Source organism: Rhinolophus hipposideros (genome assembly GCF_964194185.1).
Source record: "Rhinolophus hipposideros genome assembly, chromosome: 5".
Classification (NCBI taxonomy): domain Eukaryota; kingdom Metazoa; phylum Chordata; class Mammalia; order Chiroptera; family Rhinolophidae; genus Rhinolophus; species Rhinolophus hipposideros.
Window position 1 is genome coordinate 67,239,026 of NC_138051.1, and position 20,524 is coordinate 67,259,549.

The 20,524-nt window shown below is 39.4% G+C and overlaps 1 protein-coding gene across 5 annotated transcripts in view; it reads left to right on the forward strand.

Annotated features, from left to right (window-relative positions):
- Positions 1-20,524, forward strand: part of DAAM1 (dishevelled associated activator of morphogenesis 1) — a 162,313-nt gene that overhangs the window by 91,643 nt on the left and 50,146 nt on the right. For all 5 annotated transcript variants that reach the window (XM_081047326.1, XM_081047328.1, XM_081047325.1 and 2 more), the window contains one exon: positions 17,182-17,253. In XM_081047326.1, the coding sequence (XP_080903452.1) occupies positions 17,182-17,253 (72 nt within the window). The remainder of the gene's footprint in view (positions 1-17,181; positions 17,254-20,524) is intronic.

Genomic DNA, 20,524 nt, shown 5'->3' on the forward strand with positions numbered 1-20,524 from the left:
CTTAGAGACGTCAACAAATCTAAAATATTGTAGACAACTTCAGGAGGCTTCTGTTGGGGCATTACATTCCAGTTCCACAGAATCCTCTGTTTTTCAGGCTTGAGATAACTGCCATTGAAAGGACACGACATTATGATGTTCCCTTAAACAAACCAATTTCCACAAATAAGTAGCTTATTAAGTTGCAGTGAGCCAGATGTACAAGTGCCCTGTTCAGCAACAAAATTTGTTCAGAGTTGCAGCATTATAATTCAATAGCTTGTTGTAGCTGTGTGATTTCCCAAGTTAAGCTAACAAAACGAAACTGTGTTGAGATAAAAGAATGTTTCAGCACAGTTGCAGAACCTAACTATTGAAAGACGTTGTAAACCTAATTACCAGAGCAGACATTCTGGGTTCCAATAAATTGGTACTCCGTAAAATTTCTGAAAAAGAAAACTAATAAACCTCTTAGAATTTCCCCTCAAGTCATGGGATAAACCATTATATCCTGGTTGATTATTTTATTTTTGTTGTAAAAATTTTAAATATACAAAAAAGTACAGAATTTAATAAACACCTGTATGTAACAAAGGCCAACATTTTATCATATGCACCTTGGATTTTTAAAAAAGAAATAGAACATTATAAACATAGTTGAATCCCAATGATGACGTCTATCCTAAAGATGGTATGTGTTGTTGTTGTTTTTCTCACACATATATTTATAGCCTTACCCTGCATATTTAGATTCATAAACAATATATGGTACTTTTTCATTTTAATTGTGCTATAATGTTCCATTATATGAATGAATATGCCTTGGTTTAATTATTTTTATCCCCCTTGGGATAATGCTTATTTCCAATTTTTCATCATATATATATATACACCATGTTTCCCCGAAAATAAGACCTAGCTGGACCATCAGCCCTAATGCATCTTTTGGAGCAAAAATTAACGTAAGACCCACTATTATTATATTATATTATATTATATTATATTATATTATATATTATATTATGTATTATATTTATTATAAAGACCTGGTCTTATATTATAGTAAAATAAGACTGGGTCTTATATTAATTTTTGCTCCAAAAGACGTGTTAGAGCTGATGGTCCGGCTAGGTCTTATTTTCGGGGAAATATGGTGTATGGAAATATTTTCCATATGGAAAATATGGAAATATTTTCGGGGGAAATATATATATAGACACACACACACACACACACACACACACACACACACACACACTGCAATGAACATCCTTGTGCATCTGTTCAAGAATTTCTCTAAGATAGACACCTAGACATGTAATTACTGGGTTGTTAGTTATGAACATTTTCACCTTTAATTGCTCTCCAAAGTGGTTGTAACAATTTATACCTGCAGTGAATTAGTTGCCAGACATCTGAGGGTAGGAGCTAGTTTCTCATTGCCCTGATCAATCACTTAAGTTTGAATGTTTCAAGTACAAGAAACTGTCATTAAAGTTCTTCCATTTTTCTTCTGTATGTGTTAGTGAATCGAATTGAAGTAAAAATTACTGGAATAGAAAGTGTTCGTTTAAAAAAGGAAAACACAAGGCTTAGAACATGAAAAGCCTTCTGTTCAAATATCCACCAAGGCATACAAGAGTACAACATGTTAGAAGTACATAAAAATGGACAATTCACTCAGCATTATGTTTATTTGGTTTGACTGCAAAGGAAACTGCTCTGTGTATGGTTCAGTCTTCCTCTTCTCCAGACTTCTTTACACCCTCAGTTTCAGACCCAGGCAAACTATGTTTCCATCTCTTGCAAGCCCTTTACTGATAACATGCCATCACCAAATGCAGGAAGTCCCTCTGAGGCATTCGCCACTTCCCCGAGGGTGACTCAAGTGCAGGTTCAGAATCAGCACAGCTGCACAAGCAAGCAGGTGGGCTGTGGCTGCAAATCACACAATCGGTCTCTTTCTCTTCCTCTAATCAGAGCATCTTTATCTCGATCATCTCCTCATAAAAATTGTGAAAGCCTCTCTCCTTTCTTGCACTCCTTGATTTCCTTCAGATGTTAAGAAATTGAGAGGTGTAACTTGCTGACTGTCTATCTCCCATGCCTATATTCTGAGCTAGTTTCTATGTACAAGTCCACCTATGGTTTTGGGGATTGTTCATTCTTCAGTCTATAAATATTGACTCTGCTTTGTTCTTTACAGCATTTGTAAAAACAGTGACTATGTATCTGCTTTGTGGATACCATCTCTCTTTGGTGCTTCCTCATTCTTGCATTTCTTCAGCAAGTAACCCCTTTATTTGGGGCCTTGCTTTCTTTGTAATTAGGGAACACCAGGCTGGAAGAAGGTGGGAGAGAATGACCCTGTGTTTGTCTACCTTTATAATCATCAAACAACAAGAAAAATAAGTGACCATTATACAGCTGAGAGAAAGTAAGATGTCTTAGTTGGACAAACCAATTAGTGTGGAGTCATGGGGAACGTGGAGATTGTGTCCTGTGGAGCTCTATTTTCTCCTTGGGAATGGGGGATAGAGAAGCAACTCCCATAGCTTTCACTCTTTCCTTGTCACTCATGCCACATTGGTGCTGCACCGTAGGGAGAACTCTCCTGCTTTGGCTACAGTCTCTGGAAGAGACTTGGAGCTCTGGGTTTGAATGGGAGTCCTGGGGGATTCACAACTGCCACTCTCAGAGCAGCTATCTTTGGCTTCCCAATCTTTATTCTTAAGCAAGTTCCTTTTAACAGCTCTCTTTTGACAGCTCGGGTGCAGGACAAATTCCATCATGTGTCAATTGCAGAGTTAGGACTACGTGACTATCTTGGAGCTCTCAAACTTTGCCATAGAGTACTTGTCAACTGTGTTATTGTGGAACCAAGGTTCTAAATGCAACTATGTGAGGCCCTTTGAGCCCCCTGCCTCTGTGTGTTGCAATACATAGACATACCTCTATTTCACTTCCAAAATTCCGCAATCTGCAGGTGTAGAATTAATTGCACATTGAGTGAGTGTTCTCAGTAATGGCTATATCTCTGATGGGAAGGGATATCGCTATGTCTCTATCTAAGAATCCAGAGCCAGCTTCCCGTTCTGGTTATCACCAGCCCAGTGGACCCTTGAGGGGCATAAGCACAATGCACACATCCTTTGTTTCAGTATTCCTTACGACTATGGCTTCCTTCCCTGAGTGCACTATGAATAACCCCAAGCAGAGTAGGCAAAAAGGTTTATCTTGATTACTAACTCTGAACAATTGGGAGTTGAAACCTGGTGTACTTTGAGAAACATTCAGAAGTTATGAATGGATTCAATAAGAATAGTGTGGTAACTCATTAGCAATGTCTGCCATGACACATGATGGGAAAATGTGTCATCTGTAGCAGATATTTACCATCTTTGCCCTTGAGGGCTCCTTTTGCTCCTGAATAATTGGACATTAAGTATCACATTTCATGCTTCTTTTCTCTCGGGTCTCTTCCCTGGTTCTCTGCAGACTCTCTAAGTACTGTGGCACCTACTTTCATAGAAAGGATGCCCCATGCCTGCCTGACTTCACCGTCTCCAGGAGATAGGTTTATGAAAGATATCAGTGGAAGGAAGTATCCACTTTGGAAGAGCAATCAAAGAACAAAACCACTTTTCTTGCACATATGTTTATTTTATTCTTTTCACTAATAGCTCTAGCACATCTAATACTGTTGAATCCATGTTATACTTGGTGCATTTCAGAGCTTCACCCTCCTTGCGAAATAGAAAGAAGTTTAGAGCTCCCGGTGTAAGTTAAAATGTGTTGCTAATACTTCTGATTTGGGCTTCTCCAAATTCCTTATACTCCAGGAGTTTGGTAATTTATGGAACGAGAAGCGGTTTACAGTGTAAAGTCTACCAAAGAATACCAACTTTAAATTACAGTGTCTTAACTTCTCTTGTTCTTCGATGCAGTATATATCAACATTTGACTTAACCAGTCTTAAGATGGTATCCTTTTGTCTGTTCCCATAACATAAGAAAAAGCACGTTTTGTTTCCTCATTTTTTAAGATGTACTTCCCCCTGTCCTCACACAGAGACATTTTTAAGACAGTGACTTCTTCCAACTGATGCTTTTCATTTGCCAAAAAGAAAAAAATATATATTTCTTTTGCCAAAGATGCTGTCCTTAATTCAGTAGTACGCCATAGAGTCGATGATGGCTTAAAATCAGTAACTACAGTTATGACTTTTCTTCTAGGGGACAATTGACTCTGTTGTAGAATTTTCTACAGTCATCCTGCGAATGCGTCCATGAAAGGAATATGCCCTTGTGGGCTTACTGTTTCCCAATTCTCTTCTTAGTTTAATTACTGTTTTCCAAAGTCCTCTCTTTATAGCCTCGTGTTAAGCATTATATTGCAAATCATAAACACACTTTGATTGTTTTCCCAAGAGCAGGTTACAGAACATCAAAACCTGCTTTATGACATTCTGCATGGCTGGTGTGATAGCAGGAAATCTGGTAGCAAGATGTGAGGCAACAAAGGCCATTGACACCACTGATTGGATTTCCACACTGCCTGGGGTTTAGTGCTGTGTGTCCAAACACGGTGATTTACCAAGCAGCTGGACTAAATTGTACCTGATTCTATCGTTCTCCTGCTCTCCGTAGTGACGTGCGGGTCAAAGACGTGACTCTGCATGAGCTGCATAGAAATAATTTGTTTTATGTCACTGTTTAGAACTTTGTGTCATAGACAACAGGGTATTGTGGGCTGGTGTCATCTCTGAAAATAACAATAAGAGAGTGTTTTCCTTTTGGCCATGAAAATGAGGGGGAATTGTCATCTAAAATTGGCTTCAGATGCTGAAGTTACACCAATTGAGATTTTTAGGCTCCGGTCATATTCTATGCTATAAAGTGCTTTGCCAAAGAAATGACTTGTTAAAATAAATAAAATAAATGTCTCATAGTTTGGGACGTGGATTGTAAAGTCTCAGTTTTTAGTACTAGGGAAGGATTGTGGCTCTTTTCTTAGATACATCAGCACATGAAAAGTGTTTTCCCTTAGGATCCTGTAGCATGAGACTTTTAAGATTTCAATTCTGTCAAGTCAGCTGAGGCTTTTTCAGGAAAGAAGTGGGTGTTGGAACAGACTGGGCCCCTGAGCGGTTTCAGAAATGCAGTTGGTTTCTTACTCTTGAAGTCACATTGTCACTCTTCTCTTTGTTTCGTTGTTGCTGTTTTTCATCGAGAGACTAGATCTCTTTAAAGTGTTACTCTTTTCTTGCTTTTCTGCAGTATGTGATTTGGGGGAAAACAAAAATAATAGCTGATTGGAAAAGAACACAAGGCTGCTATGTTTCATTTCAGGTCATTCAGAAATTTTTGATGATTTTTTTTTTTACCAGTGTAAATAAAGTTTGTGACAATAAGAAAATAATGTAACATTTTGTGCTATCAAAGAAATGTTTCAAGGTATTTTTCCCAGTAGAGTTGAGGAATGCTTACACTTGATTTTTATTTTGAAGCTAGAAGATAACATTGAGAAAGACTGGAGTTTAGTAAAAACGCAGAAGAGTTAATAATACTTGACTGTTTCTTTTTATCATGATGAGTAGAGGGAGTGAAGTCTATAAATGGGTATAGTTCTTTGTAACTATACTCACAGAGACTGAGAACCTGTTGTCAGTTGTTAGAGTAAGTTTGTGATCTGGTAAGAAACTCAATGCTAAAGTTTGGAAACAGTCTCATGTGTCTCATATGTCTTGTATTCATGGATCACTAAGAAGGAAAGCAGGGAGCTTTGTTCTTTTATTCATGTATTCTAACACCTAGAACAGTGTGTGGGCCATTATAAAACTCAGTAAATATTTATTGGATGAGTACATGAATGAAAAGGAAAGCAAACGACTTTTTAGATTCAGTTCAGCACCTTGAATTTTAAGCATGATGAGTAGAGGGTTTCTGTTCCTATCCTGCCCTTGAGAAGACCTGTGTTCAGCAGTATAGGTTAATACTACTCCCAAATTCGGCTAATTGTCACTCTTAAATGGCATTGGCCTGCAGACCAAATTATTAGGCAACAGTGGTCAAGTTTAGTTTACTTTCTGGTTGGACGTAGGAGAGGGTGGGGAGTGGGTTTGAACTCACTGAGCTCACAGCTTTTTAAAAATTTTTCATTTTGTTTTCTTTTTATGAGCAGTGCAAGAAGTCTTTGGTTTGTCCAACAAATTTTGGGGGAGGATAGAGGACCAGGTGCTGTTGTGCGAATAAAGGGGGATGATAGAGTGAAATGGTCTCAGTGGTTTCAAGTCGGAGACTTAGTGATGCAGAAATGGAAACCATGCCACACAACCTAGACACGGTAACAGAAAGGTACCGTGGTCAGGATGGATTAGGTGTTCTTAAGAAAGAGCTCTGGGCAAGCCTGAGCATTTGGGTAACGTAGGTGTGAGGAGCCTGGCGCAGAGTGTTAGTTGTATAGCTTGGCTTCCACTTCATACCTTTGTAGATTGTATCCCCCTCAACCAGGAAGTACTAGTCAAACACCTTTTATTCCACTACACTGTAGTTACGTTGAAATGGGAAAAGAAAATTTACTGCATGTTCTGTCTGTAGCACTCTGCAGAGTGGTTCATTATCTTTGAGCTATGTAACAAATCTGATAATTGTTTTAAAAAACTGACAGCAATGCAAATAATTCAGATCCATTGAAATGCAAATTGTCTGATGCAATTGATTATTGTTCTATTGACCAGTTTTGTACCTATTTGTAAATAAATGCTTATATATGTCTTTGCCCCTTGGATTCTCTTTTGAACCCACTGCAACATCTCACCAGTTCCCTCATTCATTGAGTTCAGTAAAATCTTTGACATCCGTTTATGCCATGATTTTACCTTTAAAAAATTATCCTCTATTAGTATAGCATTTTTAACTTAGAGAATTGATAAAGAAGGGGCTAACATTCTACATGCTCTGAAATCTTTAATAACATTTTAGGCTGGAGTACGTAATATGTAGTAGGAGGCTCTCTGTGGGGAAACGTGCATAGTACATTGGTTCTCCTGAGCTTTACACCTTCACAGACCAAAGAAGGGGAAAGAGCAGGCTCAGGGGGTCAGAAAAGCTGTCAGGCATCACATGCATTCCTGGAAGAATGTTTGAAAGGATGAGTGTATAGGAGAGGAGTAGGGGCTCAGAAGTGTAGCCCAGAGACCCGAAAAACCGTGCTCTAAACAGGCTTAAACTTCCTACAAAGATTCTTGGCAGCTAGTGAGCCCAATTCCTACGCATATGCATTTTCAGTTCTGTTAACTTATATTTATGTTCCAGGGACAACATGTCTTCAATCTTATAATATGAAAACCAGTTTTCCTATTTACTTTATGTAAATGGTAAAATAGATAATAGTAAAGATGTAACAGCCAACTTTGCTAAGATTCGTACACTTAATAAGATCAAGACTGTGCATGTGTAGGTCTGCTTCATATGACATGTATCTTTTATTCTAAATCATAAACGTTATTTGCTGTGGAGCAAGACTTTGTTCTGTTTCTTCTTGGGGAGACATTTTGGTCAGAAATCTTCCAGATGCCCTCTAGTAGAGACTGTCTAGGGTTGTACATCACTGACAAGCATGTGAGAAGAGCCCTTTCATAGGAATTGAGATATATTTGCTGGAGTTATTTTTGTGAAGAGTGGACGTGAGGGTGTGGTGAACTTATGGAAAACTGGAGATTTATTTGTGAATTGAGGAAGATAAACTTCTGCTATTCAGCCAGTGGAGAATTCTTGGCTTGGTAAAGAGAAGACTTTGGGAAGATGGACTAGCTTTATTCAAGTTGTTTAAATATTTGCTGGGTTATTGTTCATAGGAGAAATTAGACTTATTTCATGCACTGCCCAAGAGCAAAGCTAAGGCCAACAAGTGCTTGAAGTTACAAGGAGACATCTGTCAATTCAGTGTGAGGTGCATTTTCTAACCATAAGTGAGAGTAATGGTTGCAAACGATTGTGGACCCCTTGGAGCCTTCTCTCAGAGACCACGTAATCAGTCGGTCATCTGCTGGCGACCTTATATGAAGAACCCCTGGGAGGAGAAACTTGGACTGGGGTGTCTCTAGGGTCAAAGACCAGCTCTATAATTATGCGATGGTTTTCCTTAAAAACATACAGATGTTGTGTAGCATTAGGAAAACAATGGGGGCGAGGTTTGCTTTTCTTCCATGATTCTAAATGCTAACTATGAAAGCCATTGTTATTGCAAGTCACCCTCCCGTCTTTCCAGAAAATGACTGGCATTCTGAAGCTTAGGGGGAGGTGTTGAGTTTCCTGTCAGATCGAGAAGCTGCTGTTCTGTGTGGGCCCAGCCGGATTTGGGCACCAGATACACTTGATGTGTAACTATGGCAGTGGCCAAAAACTGTAACCAGATTTGCAGTCCCAGGAACCACATGACTATCTGGAAATGTGACAACATGGGCATTATATTTGGAAACCAACTGCCGCCCTTTGGCAGGCTTTTTGGATGTAGGATATAGTTTTAGCCCACTATGAGGGTTTAGGGGTAAGCGCTGGAAAGACTGAGTAAAGCAGCAGTCTCAGGAATCCAGGATTGTTCACCTGCTGGTTCTTCTCTTCCCAATGAGAGATAAGATAGAAGCAGTTGGGGGCAAATATCAGGATTTAAAGGACCAAATGATGCTATGCTATTTTAAGTACTTTCAGGGAATTGTGAGCTTCATAAGAAGGTAGAGTTTTCAGGCATGGTATAGGTCCTGCTTCTTTTCTAGAAAAAGTCCAGGTTACTGGGGAAATTCCAAACACTTTATGCGCTGATCCTAACTTATAGTCGGGGTTCACTGGTGATAGAGTGGCTTCAAGAAGAGGAGAAAGCATGGAAAATAGGTGGTGATCAAGTTAGAATTTTGATGTCCTCCTACCCTCTTGAGAGTCAAGCTTAGATTCTAGCACAGAGGTTGACAAACGGAGGCCCTTGGGCCAGATCTGGCCAGTCACCTGTTTTTATAAATAAAGCGCTACTGAAACGTGGCGGTGGTCATAAAATGTTTAAGTGTTATCTATAGCTGCTTTTGCAATATACGGTAGCAGAGTTGGGTAGTTGCACCAGACTGTATAGTCCGCAAAGCCTAAAATACTTACTATCTGTGCCTTTACAGCAAAAGTTTGCCCACTCTGATCTCTAGGCTGTTCCACACTTCATCATGGCCATCTTTTGAAAAGGTGCTGATTACACTTTTATTGAGGCAGAGGGGAAAGTTAGCAGAAGTGATTAGCAAGGCCTTCCACAAAATACTTTTCCATCTTCCCTCTTACTTGCTCTTCCTTCCCTATCCCTTGGATCTAGTTTCACCCACAGCGACTCCTGTTTTCTATCATTCACTTGCGTGTATTGGATGCCAGACACATCATGGAGACATGCCCAGGAGAATGCAGTACGTTGACCCTTTTGCTCCTTCCTGCCCATAGTTCCATAATAATTCTAGGTACAGATGAATTTATTTATTAGTATGTGGGAGTGGACCCATGAAATCCACAATAGTAATTAACAGGTGTGTTAATTACTGTAACGGGACTATTTTGGTCATTCACAAGGAAAAGACTTTCTTGATTGTGTACACAATCTCAGTTAACATCTTTTCTCATAGCATTTTCTTTACAAATGGAACAGGTTTTTATTAGTTGCCTTTGTCCCGTAATGCAAATTATCAGAATGAAATTTACTTCATTACCATCATACTGAATTAATACCTTCCTGGTGTTGAAATTTATTTGGTTAAACCTTAATATGTCTCTCCTACTGGGGGGGTTGATAGTGCTTTTACACATTGCTAGAGGATTGTCAGCCAGTCCAGATAGGGCAAGAGTGTGTCTGTTCTCACAAGGATTGTCTAAGAACCGCATGGGAGTGTAAAAGTACACATAGAGACTTATGACTTTAGTTGGCCAAGAGCTTGTTGCTTCAGTCTGTGATTTGTGGTCTTGTGAACAACCACAGAGCATGTCCTTTACAACTGATTGACCTTTGCACAGCCTATTTTGGGCCTTACTAAGAGCGTCTTAAACTGAAGAAAAACTGCCAGTTCTTACACATCATTACTCATGAAATAATCCTATTAAAATTCTATCCTGTGGTAATTTCAAAAGAAGTTATTAAGGACTTAGTTTTTACACTGTACTTTGAGCCCCTGAAAGACTTCTGCTACTACCAAGAAATTGTTTGCCACACAAATAGGTAAGTGTGGAAATGGCAGAAAATGTTCACATGCGTCGGGTACATAAATCTTAGTCTAAATCATACAGTTCCTTTCTCTGCACAGACAGTTGATATTAGGGTCATAGTGAGTTTTAAAAATAGAAAATCCAGTGAAAGAAAACAATTAGAGAAATGTTTCTAAATATTTGCTGTGGGGAGCCTGTGGAGGGGTGCCCCAGGGGTAGAGAACTGAGACACCCCAAATGTCACAGGGTCTTGACATGATGCATTTCATGTTATACACAAATGATCAGAAAAAGCCAAAGCTCTTGTTCTCACAGAACCTGCAATGCTTTAGAACATACTTCTATTTTAATTGGGAAAATAGTGCATGTCTTGGTAAAATAGAAGTTTGAATTTTTGAAAATAAAGGTTTTTAAGTAAAAGACCTTTCCTACTGCTCCCCAGACAGAGGTAGCTATTGTTAAATTTTATTGTATATATTTCCAGAAATGCTTGCGTGTAAAGTGTACTTTTTTTCCCCCTCCAGATGGAAAATACTGTTCTGAAGCATTTTCCCCTCAATAATATATTTGGTCATTTTTTTTTAACTTGAACAATTACTGCCACAATTTACCTCCAAACTGGTTGCTCCAATTTTTACAGTCTTAGTAACAATGACATACACGTAGAACGGCCATAGATGGATATCCTGGAACAATATTATCATCATCCTAGCTAACATTTATCAAGCATGTGTATACTGTTTTCAGTGCTTTCTGTGCTTTTATTAACTTATTAAATCCTCACAATGTTCCTATGAGGTAGGCACCCATTTTACAGATAAGGAAACTGAAACTGAGTCACACCGAGAGGTTACTTATCTGCTTATAAGTACCTTCAGGTTGTACGTAGCTGAGGATCCAAAAGCATGTCTGTTGATGATGATAGAAAAAGTGGGACACAGTGAGCTTGGATTGGTAGAAAGAAATGATACTGAAGTGAGAGAAGTCTGGGACACATTTACTTCAGAAAGAGTGCAAATAAAAAAATAATGCAAAATTTATTCGTATAGGCAAAGTGATACTGAAGAAAATAAATATACTGCTGTGCATTTAGGAGGATAGGAGAGAATCTCTTGGACAATGTTTACTAGCCACTGACCAGAGATTCAGAATGAAGAATGTGACAGTTGGAAATGAAGCGCAATGAGGGTGATGATGTATTTACTTCTTTACCTTCTAAGTGAGTTGGTTGATTAAAGCCTGATTTAAAAACAAAAAAAAGGGGGCAGTGTTCTTGAAGGTCCATTGAACTATACAAGTCCCCTAGAAAAGGGGTTTTTGTTTTGTTTTATCAGAATTTGAGATAACGGAAATGAAGTAGACAACCAAGAAAAGAGGTTAAAACTGTAGTCAGTGCATCCTGGAAGCAACAGTAAAGTGTCCAGGCGTCTGTCCGGGAGGCAGTTTGTCCATGAGTATTCTCTTATTGATGGCTATCAACTTACTAAGGAAACAAGATGAGTTGGAATAGAGAAATAATAAAATAATTAATGTTGAGATTTTATCCCCCTTTAGTTATCTTGTAAAGGAAGTAGCTGTTGAAAGTTAAGGGTTTTGTAACTGAGTCACTGAACAACATAAATTTTAAAAAGAAGCTTTTGATTTTAGAAATTGGACCCTCAAAGTAAGTACAGTACACACTATATTTCCATGATGTCTCACAGTTAGAGTTATGCAGAGTCTTAGAGCTTGTAGGGACGTTAGAAACAGTCTCACCCTCTTATTTTGTAAAGAAGAAAAATGAGGCCTAGATATATTTAAACTTACCATGAAATGCTGATTGAGTAAACAAAAAGTAAGTTCTGGAATCTCATCTTCAGCTTGACTATCTGGTCATCTTTCTACTATACCATCTCTCTGAAAATAGCTGGTGTTTGCAAATGTTCTCAAAAACCAGTAATCAGTGGAAAATTTAATAACACAAAATATTGATATCAGTTCAGTTCTGATAATCTAACAGACCTTCTGAATATAGGCATACAAGCTTAAACAATACTTATAACATTTTCAAGAGGAAACAAAACTTGGTTTTAATGTGAATTATCCATCCTGTAGGTGGAATAAAAAGAACATTTAATGTGATTACTAGAGTTTTTATTCCCACAGGGCAACCTTCTCTAAGTGTCAGTAAGTGTTAACTACCATCTGCACCATCTGTTTTAATAGAGGGTGAATAACAACTTTTTAAAAGAACAGAGTGAAAGCAATAGTCATGCCTACCAGAGAAAGGTTCTAATGGAATTGGTGGAAGAGGTAGCCAAAAATAGGGTTAGACGTGCATGGTCTAGGAAGGGATTTGCTTGCAGTACCACTGTCCAGACCTGCTCACTTCTATCAGCTCATCTTCAGGTGCTCTTGAGAAATCCCCATGAAGATGATCTTTACCTGGAGGTATATAATAGATAGGAGAACAGGTTAGGAAAAAGTTCCTCTAGGGTATAAAGATAGATAGGGCATTGATACAGGGCCAGCAGAGTTCCCATAGAAAGAGTCTACCGTGTTTCCCCGAAAATAAGACTAGCCGGACAATCAGCTCTAATGCGTCTTTTGGAGCAAAAATTAATGTGAGACTCAGTCTTATTTTGCTATAAGACCGGGTCTTATAACATAACATAACATAACATAGACCGGGTCTTATTTTACTATAAGACTGGGTCTTATATTAATTGTTGCTCCAAAAGACGCATTAGAGCTGATTGTCCAGCTAGGTCTTATTTTCAGCGAAACAGGGTAGAGAGGAGGATCCGAGGTAACTCAGGTAAGACATCAGGCCTTAGAATAATTCAGAAGTGTTCTATATGACAAAAATAGCAATATATACGGAAAGGCAAACTTATTTTTGGCCACTGGCCACATTTGAGTTTCTTACAGTGAAGTAGTTAAGAGTGAAAGTCCAGCTTTGCACTTAATGTGTACTGCTTGTGTTTCTGAGGTCCAATCTTAGAAGGAGTTGCTGATTTCTCTCCTATGGACTCTGAATTTTGGCAATTCAACTATCTTCTCTTTGCGTCTTTTCTCCTGTTTTGTAAAAATGAATGTACATCTAATAACAGCACCTCCCTCATAAGGTAGATGAAATGAGCACAGTGCTTAGAACAATGTTTGACATATAATAAGCTATATATGTGTTGGGTATTGCTGTTACTTCCATTATAACTAATAAAATTTATACAATCTTGTATATCTTCCCAATTGTTTCTCCAGAACAAATAAATAAAATTGAGACATATGGCTCAAAGAATAATACCTGTGAGCGGCTGGTAATGCATAGAATGCAGTTGTCTTCCAGAAACATTATACATGTTGCACATCAGCAGTTTCTTTCATGGACTTCTTAGGACAGTGCCTTCCCTTTGTCGTGTCTCCTTAGGGGACTCCCAGGGAACAATTGCATTCCTCTCCTTCTGTCCTATCCCTCTGTCTATAGCATTACAGATTCTGGCAGCCACACCAAGTAAGGGAGAGCTGATTCACAGATGTGCGTTTCAGTTGGCTACTGTATCTCACCTTTGAATAGCAGAACCAGGATGGCACAGGGGACACTGGAGAGGCATTGCGAAAATGAAGAACTCTTAAGAACCACCCGCCCCAGAAATATAGTGACAACACTTGGTGCATTTATAAGAAGCGTACACAACATACGTGAGCTCATTTGATTTCTCAGTACTGAAGCATGTGAACTAAAAATGAATCTTTCTTCCCCTTATTTTGACTACAGTATCTAGGTTAACTATTAATCAGTTTACATTATTAAAACATTTCTAAAGTGTAAAGGTTCCTCTGTATGTACCCATCTTCAGTTTCTAAAATGATCTCTGTTTCATAACCATGACTATTAAGCTTACAACAGATAGACTCTCATGGGACCCTGGACATAGGGTGTGATTTTGTTGCAGTTTTGGAAATTTGCCCTCATTTGGGGAAATAAAAAGATCTGGCACCTTCTATTTCGTTTTATAGGTTCAAATACCATTGAATGCCATTATGGATTTTGGCTTGCTGAATACATTGGTAACAATGGGCTTTTGCTAATAACTTTAATGCTCCATTTTAAGAGGAGAGAAGGGTTCAGCATTTACACTACCACTGTTTATTAACATGTTAAAACTCATCAGGTTTCCTCAGCTTTTTAAAACCATGGAAATGTAACCCAGCCCAACTTCAAAGCTGCTGCAGTAGCCTCTGTCCTCATCATCTGGTTTGTTCAGTCTCCAAATGAAATTCATGCAACTACCTAAGTTCAGATATCAGTTACTGCCAGCTTTTGAGGTACTGTAAGCAGTAGTTACTTTCCCCCCTTTTCGTGACTACTTAAAGAATAGTTTTGAAGTTACATTTCTTTTATCTTACCCAAGTAGACCTGCCTAGAAAGATTTGCATAAAGTGTTTTTTTTTGAGGTGAAGTATAGGACTGAAATTAAAAGCCCCACATTGAAACCGCTATCCCAAGGATTGGGATTCTGACACCAGTAAATAGGTAGTAACGACTTCATTGTTAGGTAGCAGTTACGTGTACCTGGTCTGGCATCTTCTCTAAGGGGACAGGCGATATCTACCCATTGTACTAAGGTGCTCTCCATATGAAGCTAGAGGATAGCTGAAATTTTCCTCTTTGAGTTTGTTTGATTATACAAATGGCTTGCAGCCACATAGGTTTGTGAACATGCATGGAAAAGCACAATGCCATCTTCTGATGGACTCTGATGGAGCTATTTGGTTTTTTGTTGTTGTTTGTTTGTTTTGTTTGTTTGTTTGTTTGTTTTTTTGAGGTGTGGGTTCAGTTTGGCACAGACCTCCCATCCACGGAAGCCCTGAGTGCTCTATTGTTGGCTGTAAGTCACCTTGGTTTGCAAGGTGCAAGACTGGCTGGAGCGGCTTAGGAGCAAGTTCCCAAATTCCTTGTGTTTTCGTTCTCCAGCTCAGACTATTACATTTTTTTATCCAGACACAGAATCTGTCCCAGCCTGAGGGCTAGGCCTGAGACTAATGTGTGTTCATTTTACTACCTTTCATTTATTGTTAGGCTTTATTCTCCCTCTTCATCTGAAGCAGCACCTAGTTTGAGTCACATCACGTGAAACCCTTCTTCAAAATTTTTAGCATATATCCATGAAATCAGATGGTTCTCCACTTTTTGTGTCTGACTTATTACACTTAGCATAATAATTTCAAGATCCATTCATGTTGTTGCAAATGGAATTATTTTATCTTTTCTTGGGGCAGAATATTAGTCCACTGTTTATATATACCACTACTTTATCCATTCACCTAACGATGGACACCTTGGTTGTTTCCATGTCTTGGCCACCGTGAATAAAGCTGCAATGAACATAGGAGCACATATATCTTTACGGATAAATGTTTTCAGATTTTTTGGGTAGGGATTTGGGTAGCAATCCCAGGAGAGGGATTGCTGGGTCACGTGGTAATACTATTCTTAATTTTTTGAGGAACCTGCACACTGCCTTCCATAACGGCTGCACCAGTCTGCATTCCCATGACCAGTGTATGAGGCTCCACTGATATGTGGTATATAAAACTGAAAACAACAAAGGAGCAAGACAAACAAGTGAAGAAACAAAATCTTATAGACACAGACGATAATTTAGTGGTTACCGGAAAGTAAGGGGGAAAGGGTATGGTAGATGAGGGTAAACAGGATCAAAGATCAAATATATGGTGATGGAAAGAGAACTGATTCTGGGTGGTAAACACACAATGTGACACATATAGATGATGTATTACAGAATTGTGCATCTGAAACCTATGTAACTTTACTAACAATTGTCGCCCCAATAAACTTTAATTAAAAAAAAATATATATATATATACATATATATATATACATATATATATGTATATATATATATACATATATATATACATATATATATATATGTATGTATATATATATATATATATATATATATATATTCTTTTTTTTTTTTCTGTCTGCTGGAGTCTGAATAAAATAACTGAAAAAAGAGTCCGGTTAATAACTGGCTGAATCCTATGGTCGTTTTCTTGTTTGTTTGTTTGTTTTTGGTTGTATTTATTTATTTACTTACTTACTTATTTTTATTTTTAAGGATTTTTATTGGGGAAGGGGAACAGGACTTTATTGGGGACAGTGTGAACTTCCAGGCCTTTTTTCCAAGTCAAGTTGTTGTCCTTTCAGTCTTAGTTATGGAGGGCACAGCTCAGCTCCAGGTCCAGTTGCCTTTGTTAGTTGCAGGGGGCACAGCCCACCATCCCTTGCGGGAGTCGAGGAATCGAACTGGCAACCTTGTGGTTGAGAGGATGCGCTCCAACCAACTGAGCCATCCGGGAGGCAGCTCAGCTCAAGGTGCTGTGTTCAATTTTAGTTGCAGGAGGCGCTGCCCACTATCCCTTGCGGGACTTGAGGGGTTGAACCGGCAACCTTGTGGTTGAGAGCCCACTGGCCCATGTGGGAATTGAACCGGCAGCCTTCGGAGTTAGGAGCATGGAGCTCTAATCACCTGAGCCACCGGGCTGGCCCTTTTGGTTGTTTTTTAAGACAACTTTCCTTGCGGGTTTCATCCCGACACGCAGTCCAGGGGCACTGCCCTCAGTGTGACCCAGGACACAGAGATCCTTTGTCCTGGCATCAAACCCAGTGCCCTGCCCAGTGTTTTTGTGCCCCTGAAGGAAAACAGCTTCACACCATGATGTGGCGAAGTGCCCATTTAAATTACTGCAGTACTCACTGTGGAAATTGGATCGGGGAGACCACCCTAGTCAAGTGGACAGTCTGATGATAAAGCCAACATTTACAAACAAGTATTTTCTATCTTGGTGTCGTCTAACCGTCTGTGTGGGCCATTGTCTTGATGCTCTGGAAGTCAGATGTGCTTGTGACCATTGCGTGCATATATCTGGTAGTATATCACCTTTTTTTTCCACCCCCTCTCTTTAGGAGCAGGAAGAAAACAAGGGAGCAACAAGTTGGCCTGAATTCTACATTGATCAGCTCAATTCCATGGCTGCTGTAGGTATACTTACTGTTCTATGACACACGGTTTAAAATGAAGTCTAGTACAAAGCATGCCATTGCATTATAAATTCACCTGAGTAAGAACTACCAAATGTCATTCTTTTTCCAAACGCCATTCCAAATGCTCCATGTTGGGAAAGGGGGAATTGGGGGCTGGAGTGTACTTGGCAAAGTGATTTTTTTTCCAGTGTGTTTTAAATAAAATCAGCACACACTTAAGTATAAATGAGTGTAATGTTATAAAAGGAAATGTAATCTTAAATCTGGCTTATGTTCAACTATAATTTGCAATTGCTTTTACCAATCATGTGGAGTTTAGTTATGGCACCACTATTCTAAAAGTTAATACCAGTTAAAAATTGTGTGATGAAACTATTTCTTCATTGTTCTCCTTCCATCCTCTTTCTTACTGAGGACTTGCTTAGCTCCTGGGTTCTTGATTTTACCAGGCACCCCAAGATGCTCAATTTACTTACATAAATAACAAAAGAAGTTTATGGTATATGAATTTTATGGTATATGAGATTTAATGGGAAGGCATAATAATGACACCAAGATGTCATTGCGAAATCTTTGGTACATGTATTTTTGGTTCAGTAGTTGCTTAAAATGCATTCTCAATGTCTAAAATATGCATTCTGGTCACATGATGTCTCTGTGATGCAGCGTTCTGAGCAGCTTGAGGGGCACGTATTCATCCCAGCTAAACTATGCAGTAGAAAACAAGTCATGAACCTTTGAGCCTTCATAGCTTAAATCCTGTTCCTGTTGATAAGGACTGGAGATGGCCTACAGGAGAACAGCCTTTGCATCAGTGGGCACACTCCGGATTTTCAGAGTCTGTTAAATTCAACTTCGAGTTTACACTATCCAAGCAGATGATAGTTTCCAGAATACTTTTCTTTGCTTCTTTCTTGCTTTCCCCCGAGTCCTTATGGAGAATTAGTTTCTTATCACTTAAAGTGAACATTTTGCTGCTGCTGCAAAAGTTAAAAACCGACTAGAATATGTGCATCATTCACACTTTTGCTAAACTTTCAGAGGCCTTGACTTTTAGTAACTTCCCCTTTTCTAGCTTTTTCTTTGAAGATGCTTATTCTGCTGTCACACAGTGAATAATAAACAGCCTGGCAAATGTGAACAGGACTGTATAAATTATAGAGGCTTATGGCCCCGAAGACTTCTTGTCTAAAAGTACAGCAGAAAAGAATAGAAAATACCACTAAATCCTTCTTGTACGAGGCATCCTACACATTGGCAAAGATGTGAAAAGGCGATCTCAGCATCCGTATGAGTGTGTTAGCAGGATGTGAGGCTTGTGATGACCTTGAGGGATTTTCTGTGCCTCTGCCTAAGCAATAATCATTTAGAGCCATTTCCATGTCCTGCATATAAAAGTTATTTTCTGAATTCTTGTTCCTGGCTGTTAGGACAAACGGGAGCGGTTGAGCAGGCTCTCTCTTTCTAATTAAGGCAGCATTCTTTGATGTCTAACAAGGGCAGTTGTTTCTTTGTTCGTGAATTCCTTTCTATAAATGAAGAGGTGCTAAATACTGTGGATTTTTCCTTTCTTCAAATTTTGGGGCAGTTAGGTTAATTTGTCCTTTAGTGACTTAATCCATGCCTTGTCCAGAGTCAACCTAGATCTTTTCTTGCTCTGGAGGGTCCATGATTGCCAGCTTGTGGCTGTCCTAGAGCCTCCTTTGTCTAGCCTCTTGGACAGCCCTTCACTGCAGTCACGAGTCATCTACATTGTAATTATATTTGCTTCCTAATCCAAAATCCTTTCAAAGAGTATCCATCCCAAGGCTATGAAATTATCAATCACTTTGCTATTCTTTATGTGTTAAACGTGCCCAACGAAGCTTTCTGATGCTTCTTTCAGGACCGAGCCAGCATCTTTCCAGGGTTAAAGGTAAAAGGCATTGACAGTTCATAAATTAATGAGACCTGACACCTACTGCATACACGAAAGAACAAGGAGGCCGGATGAGACCAGAAACTGCTGAATTTTCTGTTTCTCTCACCACATTTGTTACCACCACCTCCTCCAATGGTTCTGTCTAATCTCTGATGACTATATTTGAGAATTCCTGACAACACACAACAGAAAATCCTGAGCCATTGCTCCTGGGGACGGGAAAAGGACAGTTTCTTTAAATCCTTTTATGTCCTGGCAGCCAGACTCTGACTCTTGTTGAAGAAGGGGCATTATCCTTACTGTCATCATCCATTGTCTTCAGGATCAGTAGCAACTACTGCTGTTGAGTGTGCGTCATGTGACAAGCAGTGCTTTCACATGTTGTTTTCAATCTTTACAAGCACCCTGTGCTATACACTGTTATTTGTAGATAAGGAGCCTGAGACTCAGAGAAAGGATACCTTGCCCAAGGTCATCTAATTAGGAAGTGGTAGAGCTGGAATTTAAACCTGTCAGTCTGAGCTCAAAGACTCCTTTCCAATTTGGCTCTCACTGACTTGGGTTTAAAAACCCAGAAAAGAGACCTGCTAATCCCACCTCCTGCCTCACCTCCCAGCTTTTCTGAGGTGAGGCAGGCATCTGTTTTCTTTAATGCCTTGAGAGTCTGATAAACAGTCCAGGTGGAGGACTGGAACACTTAGTGGTCTGTGAAGGCGTTTGTGGAACAAGTTCAGTTCCTTTACGTAAGCCTCATAACAAGAGTGCTTTGTTCTTTAAAGGACCCCTGAATGGTCTGGTGGCTTTTAAAGAGTGAAAAACAGCATAATAAAAGCGTGCAGCCCAACAGTTTCGCGAAGGACCTGGGCTTTCCTTGTATGTGGCTTCTCCGTGCACTCTCACGGATATGAGCCGAAGTTCAGTGTGCTTAGGCGCCTGGCTTACTGATTTCACACCAATGAAATATTTCACACAGACGTTTGGTTCCCCACTCCCAGCCAGGCATCATTTCAGTGCCCCCTTTATGCCTTTCCCTTGGACCTGCATGTTCCGTTGTAGACCTTAGCAGCTTGGACCGGAAGATCCTCTACCAGGACGTGCTTTGTCCTTCCCACGTTGCATGTGAGAGGCCATGACAGGCCTGTCCTGTGTGTGCCAAGGTGCACAGGGGATGTTTGGGCCAGCAGCAATCTTCAGAAATGCAGGCGTATCCCCCTTTTCTACAAAAAGTTGCAAATTAAGCCTTCTTCCTAAATGAGCAGCTTGAAAACTTGAGACTTTCTACAGGTTATTTTATTTTGAAAAGTCACATTAGAATAGTAGGTTCATCTACATAGCCTCAGTTTT